General features: G+C 44.1%; 1 protein-coding gene across 1 annotated transcript in view; it reads right to left on the reverse strand.

Annotated features, from left to right (window-relative positions):
• DSCAM (DS cell adhesion molecule) overlaps nt 1-12,024 on the reverse strand; it is a 740,935-nt gene that overhangs the window by 219,176 nt on the left and 509,735 nt on the right. The window contains exon 12 of the mRNA XM_059920026.1: nt 8,741-8,914. Within this exon, the coding sequence (XP_059776009.1) occupies nt 8,741-8,914 (174 nt within the window). The remainder of the gene's footprint in view (nt 1-8,740; nt 8,915-12,024) is intronic.

Consider the following 12,024-nt stretch of genomic DNA (forward strand, 5'->3'; position numbering starts at 1 on the left):
TGTGTACCAGGTGAACTGGGGAAGTGGGTGGGGTTAGGGGTGGGGACGGAGATTCAGGAGAGAAGGAGATCTGGTCACGGGTGAGGGTCTCCTAAAGGAACCCTGAGCCCTAACAGCTCAGAATGGGGCCTGGAGGGACCTGTTTGGGTTCCTGAGCAGCGCCCCTCTAACCACAGGGCATGAGAAGCAGAGTCGGAGTGAACGCCTGGGACACTGTGGGAGATGCAACCCTCCCAGTCTCCCCCCGGGACAGCGGCAACTGCTCCCATCTGCTCTGCCGGAGGCTCCCCTGCCTCTCTCTGTGCCTCCTGTAAGTCAGACATAACCTACAATTCTGAGTGCTATTGTCAGAATTAGACAAGGGTTTAGAATAAGTTGTAGCTATAGTTGTTATAATGCTTTCCCTCTGCTCAAAATCCGCCAATGGCATTTTACCATATTTAAAATCAAGTCCAAAGTTTGACCATGGATCTAGCCCCTGCCTAGCTCTCTGGCCTCATTTTGTTCATTGCGCTCCGAGCGCAATGGTTTCCCCACTAGTCCTCAGATGTAACCCACTTCTACCTCGAAACTTTGCACTTGCCATTCCATCTGTCTGGGCTGCTCTCTCCGAGCATGTGCATACCTCGTTTCCTTACTTCACTCTGTTCTCTGCAGGGCATTATGTTACATCCCCATCTGCATGTCCTTCTCCCCATGGGGATGTATGCTTCATGCCGGTGAACTTGTTCAAGGAATAAGCAGTGTCTAGTACAGTCCCTGACATTAGGTGATACTCAGTGAATACTGCCGATTGGATAAGCGAACAGATCTGACAAGGGGGCAGCTGGGGGACCAAGAGGGGCTCCTGTGGGTCACTAGGCAGTGACTCCATGGCCAGAGACCAGATGGGACTGTAGGCATCTCAGCGGATGCCAGCATGGAGGGTGACAGATAACTGAGGACCCAGAGCACTGATGCCACCGCCCCCAGGAGGCCATGGGAGAGGAAAGATCTTAAATCAACTGAGAAACCTTGAAATAGCAGAGATCACCTGAAACTGGCAGAAATAACTTTTCAGTTGCTGGGTAGAAGGGGGCCTCCAAACAGAAGAAGGAAAAAGAGGTAAGTAAGTAAGGGGAGAAAATACACGTTCTTTCCCTCGGAGGGATACCGGCCCCAGTAACATTGAAAAAATGCTGTTGGTATTCACCACTCTCCCTCCACCAGGTACCGACCTCCCTGCTCTGGGATGTGTCCAAGGCCTTCGGGTTGCCACTGACCCTCAGCTGTCATTCCTCCACAGACCTCTCTTACCCCAACCCAGAGCATCATGCTATGAATGCCAATTAGGATAGGGTTCCTCAACCAAAATAAGACTCCTCAACCTCTCAGGGGTATTGATCTCAGCCTGACTTGCTGGGGGGAGCAGTATGATTGAACTGAGCCCCATTACCTGCTGATGATCTGTCCACTTTCTATTTAGTCTGGATGCCTCCAGCCGCAAATAAGAAAACCCTGACCCACACTGGCTTAGACAGAAAAGCAATCAAGTAATTGGTCCTCTCACAGTGATGAATTCAGAGGCGGGGATACTGCAAATGCAGTAGCTTAGGGATAAATCTCAACTTTTCTGGTTTTCTTGACTCTACCTTCCTTTATGTTTTGGTTTATCCTCAAGATGATGCTAAAATCGTTGCCACGATAGGGTATCTGGAGGTATCACCTCCAGATAGGGCCAAGAATTAAGAGATGAACATCTCCTGCTGAGTCTACTATTAAGAATAAGGAGGGCTTCCCTGGTGGCGCAGTGGTTGAGAATCTGCCTGCCAATGCAGGGGACACGGGTTCGAGCCCTGGTCTGGGAAGATCCCACATGCCACGGAGCAACTGGGCCTGTGAGCCACAATTACTGAGCCTGCGCGTCTGGAGCCTGTGCTCCGCAACAAGAGAGGCCGCGATGGTGAGAGGCCCGCGCACCGCGATGAAGAGTGGTCCCCACTTGCCGCAACTAGAGAAAGCCCTCACACAGAAACGAAGACTCAACACAGTCATAAATAAATAAATAAATAAATAAAAGAACGTGAATTTCTAAAAAAAAAAAAAAAAAAAGAATATGGAAATCTTTTCAAAAATACCACAGAAGATTTCTTACATTTCATTGACCAAAACTGGTCACATGCCCATCCTTAAACCAATTATGCTCAAAGGGAGAAGGCTGCCCTTGGTTCAGACTAGAGTTCACATCCACTAGTGTAGACAGATTAGGATTTACCTGCTGGAGCAGGTGACCTAGCTGTGGTGCGCTTCCCCCAAACACAAGATTCTGCAAAAGATCTCTGTTATCACTGAGTGCATTTGTGTAACAAAGTACCACAGACCGGTGATTTAAACAACAGAAATTTATTCTACCACAGTTTTGGAGGCCAGAAACCCGAAATCAAGGTGCTGGTAGGGCCATGGTCCCTCTGAAGACTCTAGGGGAGAATCCTTCCTGGACTCTTCCAGCTTCCCTTGGCTCTGGAAGCATAACTCCAATCTCTGTCTTCACAAGGCTGATTCGCTCCATGTCTGTGTCCAAATTTCCCCTTTTTGTATGACTTCACTACTATTGGATTGAGGGCTGCATGACTCCAGTAATACCTCCTTTTAACTCATTCCCTCTGCAAAAACCCTGTTTCCAAATGAGGTCATATTTGGAGATACTAGGGGTTAGGACTTCAATATATGAATTTTAGGGGGACACGATTAAACACTTAACACTGAGAGAGGAGGGAAACTGAAATGGGGTTGGCAACAAATTGTAGCTGCTCTAGTAGCCTTCCCATCTTACAGATCCCTTCTTAACCCCAAAGACTCTTTAGCTGGTAGACTCTCAGGCTCACTGAAGAAGCGAAATGCAAATGCTTAGCTGCTCTACCTGGAAGGAGTCACCATCCAGCATCGGCATTACAGCCACTTGGGGTCTCCCACCAGCTCACTGGTCCCCCTGTGTTTTTCCACACTTCCTTTCCCATGCTTGACCCCATCCTCTACTTCTGAACACGGACATTGCCATGAAACCTGCAGATACTTTTGACAACTGGACTTCAGACTATGAGTGCGTGCTTATGTGTAAGATACGGTCGGGGGGTTGCTGGTGGGCTCCACAGTTATGAAAGTGTGTAAACTGGGTGATTTGGACTCAGGGGCACCTCGTAGTCTCTGACCGGCACGGATGTGTCTCGGGCGGGGGTGTAATTCGGGAATGACGATGATAATAATAACACCAGCATTCACAGCCTCCACCTAAAGAATACCTGCTATTCGCCTGCACCTACCTAATACCTAAGCTCTCCTGTGTGATGGCTCACGTCAGCCTCACAGCAACCCTGAGAGGAGAGGGAGGTCTGTGTGTTGTCTCTGTTTCACGTAGGCTTGCACAGAGGGTGAGTCACCTGCCCCAGGGCACAGGGCTGGAAGGGGTGGAACTTAGGCAGTGTGAGTCTGGAGCCAGACTGCTGACCACAGGGGTATATGCCTTTGATTCATTTATGTTTCTTCTGCTCCAAGGTTGCAGTAAGAGTGTGGACATGAGGGCTTCCCTGGTGGTGCAGTGGTTGAGAGTCCGCCTGCCAATGCAGGGGACACGGGTTCGAGCCCTGGTCTGGGAAGATCCCACATGCCACGGAGCAACTGGGCCCGTGAGCCACAACTACTGAGCCTGCGCGTCTGGAGCCTGTGCTCCGCAATAAGAGAGGCCGCGATAGTGAGAGGCCCACGCACCACGATGAAGAGTGGCCCCCGCTCGCCGCAACTAGAGAAAGCCTTCGCACAGAAACGAAGACCCAACACAACCAAAAATAAATAAATTAATTAATAAAAAAAATTAAAAAAAATACTCCTACTTCTCACAATGCTAAATATTTAAAAAAAAAAAAAAAGAGTGTGGACATGAAGCAAAGGCGATGAAGTATTAAAACCCAGTTTTCAGTAAAACCTAGTTTTCCATTGGTTCATGGTTGTTTATTCCTCTTCAGCCCTTGTGACCCTATTGTCGTGTACTGGTCACTTCCATCCGGATGCTCTGAGATACCCTGCATGAAAAGCACGACACACAGTCTTCATTTCAGGCCACCCCGGCTGTGATTTTCTAGAACAGTCGTGCTGACCTTTTTTTGCATCAGGAATCCCTCTAAAGATATAAAGGCTACAGTGTTTCTTCCCAGAAAAACACATACATTTTTGCATATGATTTCAAGGGATCGCACAATCCCACAGGATCAGCTACAGCCTTCCGGGGCCCAGGAGCCAAGGTTCTGAAAGCTTCATTTAGAAGCTCTCAAATTAAAATAATAGAGAGAAAGCAGCATTAGACTGAGATACACACAAGCAATCTCGACAGCTTAAGGAACAAAAAACTGTAATTTAGTGTTTTTATGTAGGCAAACTTTACTCCCGCTATTTCTGTGAGCACAAAACAAAGGAAAAAAACAAGCGTGTATCTCTTGTTCTTAAAGAGTGGCCTTTACAGAGTGAGCAGGAGGGACCCGGGAGCACCCCGTGGAAGGGACGAAGGCCGTCGCAGCCTCACTGCGGGGCAGCCCAGGGTGCAGTTCCTTCCTCCCCTCCAGAGATCACAGGGCAGCCCTGCAGGTGTTCCCGCAGATACCTGTACGTCCTAGACGCAGCACGTGAGGGCGGGAAGTAACAGAGGGTGGATGGACTATCCAAGGCTATCTATGGATTCTTTTATTTTTTTGGCGGGGGGTGGGGTGGGGGGGAATGGAGCAATGGGTTATTGTATTCCAAGCCCAACACCCACTCTGGCAGTAGCAGGACATGAGGTAGCCTGAGGTCAAATCACATTACTGAGGTCTGTCCAGAATTGGCCAAGGCCTGGGGACTGTTTGACCAAAGCTGACCCGAGTTGGTGCGTGCACATGCAGTGCACACGCACGTGTCCCCACGTGGGACCCAGGGACCTGCTTAGAGGGAGGCCTGAGGACCAAGGCTGGACTGGAGCCCTTCCGGGTTGGCTCTGGAAGCCAGAGATGGGGAGGTGGGTTCCACAAATAACCGACTCTCCAGGGAAGCACCTGCTCCTGGTTGATGAGGGATGGTCTCCTACACGGCACGCGGGGATCAGAAGGGGCCTGTGCAGAGCAGCAGACAAAAGAAGAGCTGCCTGGGCATCGTGGGCCAGAGATCCAAACAGAAAGAAAGCAGGGTTCCTGGAGACACACAGGCTCAGACCGGCCAGGGGCAGAAAGCTGGGACGATGAGGAGGCGATTTTGGCACCTGGGAGAAGACGGCTCATCCACCCGAAAGATTCTGCAGTTTCTGGAACTGGTTTCTTAGCACAAAAGACCACGTTCCCCAAGTGGGGAGGCTTCTTTTATTTTCCCCAAGCGGGGAGGCTTCTGCAGCCCCTGGTGGGCCTGGGGTGAGGGGCGCAGTGCTGTCACCAGAGGCCGCATTTGATTGAAAGTAGAGCGCAGTTCCCCTGTCTTTCCTGCCAAAGGTCCTTAACATTTTCCGATGTTTTGTTTTGGGTCCCTATTCCTGGGATGATTTTTCGTAAAGGATAAATCAGAATTGAGATAATGTAGAACCAGAAGCAAGAATACCAACAAAACCGGGAGGGTCTGCACTGATTATTTTTCCGTCTCATTGATGGCTTTCCATGACCACTCCTTCCAAACTTGGTTGCCTCTGTCTTCCCTGCCCACAGTCTCATCATGCCTGATTCCCAGAAAGCGCTGGGGGGAGGCATTCATTGTTAAATTGCTTTATTATTAGATTAGCGAGTTTTGAAAGGATTGTAGTAGTAGTAAGAAAACGTCCCAGAGAGGAGACCCAGCCAGTGCCAGGGCATGGTCCCCAGTGTCCCCACTGAGACCCCAACACCAGGCTCTATCAGTAGAGTTCGGGTCTTTAAAATACGTGTAAAACCCAGCACCAGCCATCCTGGGCGTCTGGAGATCTCATCTGAGAAGCTGAATTTCCTGACATGCCTGATCAGGCAGAAAGTTCTCTCCTATTGCATTTAAAAATATTTGCAGACCAGTTTTTTTTTTTTTTTTTTTAATGACTTATAGAAAAGGGAGAGTCCTTACTATTGTTACTGAAAGCAGTGCAATTTCTTTTGAAACATTAAAGAAATTGTGCCTGATGTAAGCCTGGGTAGCGTCAGATAAGAAGAGCCTTGCTGCCGTCCCAGGTGTAATCCCGTTACCAACACAGCGACATACAACCTGCTTGCTCAGCAGCTCGGCACCTGCTCTGCCCCCATCAGGTCAGAGCCAAGGCTCTCCGCTCCCACTTCCTCCCGTTTTCTCAGTAAAAGAGCTGTACGCCAAGTGGCAGGTCCCCCACTGCCGTGTGCAGAGCCTGAACGTGTCAGTTTTCATACACTTAATAGTCTTGCCAAGCAAATATACAAAGAACAAGCGAAAGCCATCCCTGTGTTAGCTGTTGATTTTGTTTAAATGGTATCATTTGAGCAACAGTTAGAGATACTGTATGTCTTTTGTCTTCGTGTTTCTATATCTCTTTATTAAATTATGTTTTTACTTTTCCGAATTTAAATATTATGATTTTTTTAACATCTTTACTGGAGTATAATTGCTTTACAATGTTGTTTTAGTTCCTGCTGAAATTATGTATGAAGCCTCCGGAGGGTTATCAAGAACTGGTAAAATTAGCTGTGCCATAAATGTGCCTCTCTGCTAGCAGTTTGTATCGTTTGAGAGAGAGAAACTAAGATTGACAAACCCTAAGAACAGTTTGCTTTGATGAACACTCGCTTTAAATGTTTCTTTCTCTAATCCCCTCCACATAGCGGGTAGAGCATTCAAACACAGTTACCTCTTGCCTTGAGTCTTTTGATTTCTTGTATCTGCTCTCTCTGTTCTCTCTCCCTCGAGCGCCTCTGTTTACCCCCAACAATTCTATCTTTCGAAATCCACTGCACCCTTTAGGACTGAACTCAGAGGCCATGGGTACCATTCCGTAGGCACTGATTCTCCAGGGGGTGTAAACCACGCCCGCATCTGTGCATTCCCGGTGTCCCACGCTCTATCCTGACACCAGCGTGCTCTGCTGGAGCTGTCCACACCCAGGCCTGATGGACCCACAGGAGAAAAAGGTCACTAAGGGCAGGGGCACATCTTTGTGGTCCCACGTCCACTACCAGCATCAAAGGTATGGAGAGAGGAGATGTGGGGAAATCTTCAAGTTCTACATTTTCAAATTCTACCCATTTTTAAAGATTTTTTTCCCCTGACGCTTTCCTTAATCCGCTCAAAACGATGGTTCTGTCCTCCTTTGAAAGGCACATCTCTGTGCACCTTACTCCTTCCCTTGCACTATGATTAGCAGGCTGTCTCCTTTCTCAAGACATAAGCTCTCTCATTCATAAAGGTAAGGTCTATGGTTGATTGTATTTACATCCTTCATGGGGCACTGAATCTATTAGAGCTTAGATACGTATATGAGTGCGATAGAAAAAAATGCTTTATAAATTTAAAATATGTTAAAGCAATTGCAAAATACATTTCTTTTGTTGGGGAAAGATGGATCAACGTTGGTCAGTATTGGTCTTCAGATCTTGGGTTTCCTTAATGTTTCACCAACTTAGTTTTAAAAATTATGATTTCAACTTTGTATTTAAGTGATATGACAATTTGTCTTCAGATTCTTGAAAATCAGTTCCTCTAGAGTATAATATTTAGAAGTCAAAAGTAGGTATTGGATATGTCCACAGTATATTTCAAAGCAACCTTATTTCAGAACTTTAATTTGTCTATGATATAAAAGTATACCGAATAGACAGCTTGATATTTTCACTGTCCTATTAGAAAAAATGGGTTAACTAGAATGAATTCTTAGTAAAATAGGATGGATACTAGTCTGTGTGTAGCTAGCCTTCAAATCGCTCTCTCTCTCTCTCACACACACATCACTGGAATTCACTTTTAAATCCAATCTCTCTAATAAATGATATGACGGAGATCCTTGACAACCTACAGACAGCATAATTAAAATAAAACAGAGGAAGTCTGATCAAAACCTTGTAGTCAGGAAGAAATCACAATCTGTCCAGTAGTAAAGAATATAAACGGAGAAAGACATAAGTCATTCACTTAAACTAGATGTACAACCATTTGCTAATGAGCAGGACTCAGTAGAAGTTGGTCTACTTTGGTCCTTTCTTTGGTGGTCTAGTTAGCAAAGTATAAAAATAATTTCACTGTAAAGTGCCCTTTCCTAAAACATGGGTCAGCAACAGGGACCCTGAGCATAGTGCTACGCGTTCTTTGTTCTTGTAGATGTGTGTGTTGATCATGAGGTTTCTGCTCTCTGGATTTCAGAAGGATCTTAAAAAGGAAATCAATGGACAAGCCAGCTTGCAGATAATAAAAAGCATGAATCGACCTCTGAAAGGAACACATCTGAGAGCGTGCACTGGGCTTTTCCACAATAAAATCAACAGGAGAGAAATGTGGGTGCCAAAGGCAGGGACCCACTCGTCTGCTGTTTACCCAGAGCCTGTACCCACGGCCAGCGGAGCAGAAAAGAGGGGACCCACAGGCTCTGACAATCGCTGAACTTCTACCGTCCTCTTTAACTATATTTTTAGGACAGGAAACCCCCAGCTGCAGCAAATCACATTTTGTTTTTGTTGTGTTTTGTTTTTAAACAGTATGCATGGAGACCACTGAAAATGGAAGCCCCTGAAGCCCTATTTAGGTAAAACGAAGCGCTCTTCTTCCTTACTTTTCACCGTGAGGTACATGGACTTGCTGACGTCCGCGCCCACATCGTTGCTGACCTTGCACAGGTAGTAGCCGCTGTCTTCTTCTACCACGTGCTTGATCAACAGAGACCCGTTGCTGAGGACCTGAATTCGGCCATTCAGGGCAATCGGTTGGAACTGGGGAACCCCAGCACCTGCAACAGAATAAAAAAGAGGAACGGTGATGCTAAGATCAATAAATACAGGGAGACAATGAGCTCAAGGACACCAGACCAATGAAGGGAAGCGATGGACACCGAACACACAACCTAGAGGACAGGCACCAGAAACACCAAGAATTTTTTCTTTCCTCTGACAATGAAATTCTTGTTTAGGGAGAAACATGTTTATTTAAAATGACAGTATTTCAAACTCTGAGATAAAGAGTAAGAGAACTTACAGATAGTTTCTACAATTCATCAAATTTGATGAGCGTTGAGTAGTTGATAAATTATTCACAGAAATCACAGTAGAATGACTACAGAAATAGACATCTCTTGTGTAACTAAATACATTTTTTGTGTCCCTAGGGACTTAATCTGTATGTAAACAAGGAGTGCTTCAGGGACAAGGCATTTGAAGACCTCACAGGATGAGCACCTCTGAGACTACAAGGAGAAAACTGATACTGCAGACTTCCCTTTTAAGTGTGGTTTATTCCACTCTAGAAACACCATGTACTATCAGCATCATTTAATGTTATTAAACAAATAAGTCAGATCATTGCACTAAGATAGCACGAATTAAAACCCTGCTCTCCGCCGAGTGCTTGCATTCAAGGAAATAGTGGCCCAGATGTGGTATGCTATGGTCATAGATGTGATGTGATCCACACAAAAGATCCATATAAAACTAATTTAGAAAATAAATTTAGAAATAATAAAACAGGATTAAGGCCTCGGGAGATTTCTGGGAAGATGGTAGTTGGATGAAACGCATGAATCTGCTATGTTGTTTGCCCCTCTTCTGGGGCTGGGAGGGTGTGGTCCAAGCCTTGAAAGGCTGATAGAGCTTCTCTATCTTCCTGGAGAAAGCTCAAAGCATGGGCCAAGTGTGTGTTCTAGAGAAGAGTTGCTGGTCTGTGTTTCCCCAGAACCTACATGGGACCTGAACAGGTGGGCGGTCACCCGTTCATGCAGGAAACTTCAGACTTTGCATCTGGGGAAGTGACATGAGAGGGGGATACACTTCCTCCTGTTGTCTCCTCCCAAACTGACCATTTACCTATTGGTGTCCTTCAGGTCACAGTGGCAGAGACTGTGGCTATGCCTTCCCTTACCTATTTCTATTCCACCAAAGAGACAAAGGAAATTAATCATGTATCTGAGGGGACCTTTCATAATGAATTACAAGGACAAGCAGAATCCCTACAACAGATGGTTTCTATCAAAACAGAACTGTTAGAGAGTATATATGGAAACTTGAATTTAACAAACAGAGTTCTATTTCTGCTAAGGATGGAGAAAGACACAAAAGAATATCACTTCCATTCTAACAACAAAAAAGAGACTGTTAATCTACAAAATTATGCTTTTCTTTGAATGAATCAGAAAGTGGAAGTCACAGGCAACTGGGTAAACTTAGCTGCAAAGAATTAAAAGCCCTACAAGGAGATATGGTACAAGTAAACAATTTCATCTTTGGGACAGGGTGAGAGGACAAGGTCCTGGGCATACAAGCAGGTAGGAAGTAAAGAACTGGAAATAAGTATAACCTACTTCAATTGCTACTCTTTCATGCACCATGGCCAAAATTCAATAAAATATTATGAGATGCACACACACAAAAGCAAGAAAAAAGAACCAGAGAAGAAATGATCAACAGTTTTGAAATCTTGGCATGGAACTATCAGACAGGGACTTTACAACAACTATGGTTAATGCCCATAAACAGGTGGGGAATTCAGAAAGAATATTAAAACTATACAAAAGAGACAGATAGATAAATAAACTGTTAGAAACAACAAACACAATATTAGATCAAAAGAATTCCTTAAGCTAATCAGCAGATTGAACACAGCAGAGAAAATAATTAGTGAACTTGGAGCTAGGTCAACAGAAATTATCCAAATTAAAACAAAAAGTTCAAAAGAGTGAAAAATACAGAATAGATTGTCCTAGAGCTCTAGAACAATATCAAACATTCTAACATTGAGTAATTATAGTCTCAAAAGGAGAAGAAAGACAGGGGCAGAAGAAATAATATTTGAAATATAGAAGACTTTAATACCACTATCAGTCAGTTTGACTTCACTGACATTTATAGAACTCTACACCCTGCAGTACCAGAATACATACTGGTTTTGTGTGCACATGGACCAGTTATCCAGAAAGACAATATTTTGGGCCATAATACAAATTTCAATAGATGTTAGAAAATAAAATAATACAAATCATTTTCTAGCTCCACAGAAAAACTAAAATCGAAATCAATAACAGAGATATATCTGGGAAAACCTCAAATATTTGAAACTTAAACAATATGCTTCTAAAAAACTCATGAGTCAAAGAAGAAATCACCAGAGTAATTAGAAAAAATATATTCTGAGTTGAATAAGAATATAAAACAACATATCAAAATGTGTGAGATGCAGGTAAAAGCAACACTTAGATGGAAGTTTGTAGCTTTAAGTGTTTGTATTGGAAAAGGAAAAAGATCACAAATCAATGATTTAAGCATCCTTCTTAAGAAGCTATTATAGGAAGAGCAAATAAAACTCAAAGTAAGGAGAAGTAAGGAAATAATAAAGAAGAAAACTGAAATCAATGAAATAAAAAACAGAAAGTTGTAGAGAAAATCAATAAAACCAAAAGCCAGTCCTCTGAAAAAAAATATAATACAAAAACCTCTAGCTGGACTGATCAAGAAAAGAGAAGAGACATTAGTTACAAGTAACTATAATGAAAAAGGCCATCACTGCAGTCCCTACTTGAATTAAAAGGATAATAGGAAAATATTAGGAATAACTTTGAGTCAACAAATTTAAAAAGTTATATTAAATAGATAAATTTCTGGAAAGCCACAAACTCTCAAAGATCACTCAAGAAACATTAGATAACCTTAATAGTCCTGTACCTATAAGTTAATTTGTAGTTAAAAACTTCCCACAAAGAACAATCAAAGCCCAGACAGCTTCATTAGTGAATACTACCTAACACCTAAAGAAAAATAAAATTTTTACACAAAGTCTTTCAGAAAATACAAGAGAATAAAACACTTTACCACTGATTTTACGAGGCCAGCAACATCTTGATACCAAAATCAA

The sequence above is a fragment of the Balaenoptera ricei genome, chromosome 4 (genome assembly GCF_028023285.1).
Source record: "Balaenoptera ricei isolate mBalRic1 chromosome 4, mBalRic1.hap2, whole genome shotgun sequence".
Lineage (NCBI taxonomy): Eukaryota > Metazoa > Chordata > Mammalia > Artiodactyla > Balaenopteridae > Balaenoptera > Balaenoptera ricei.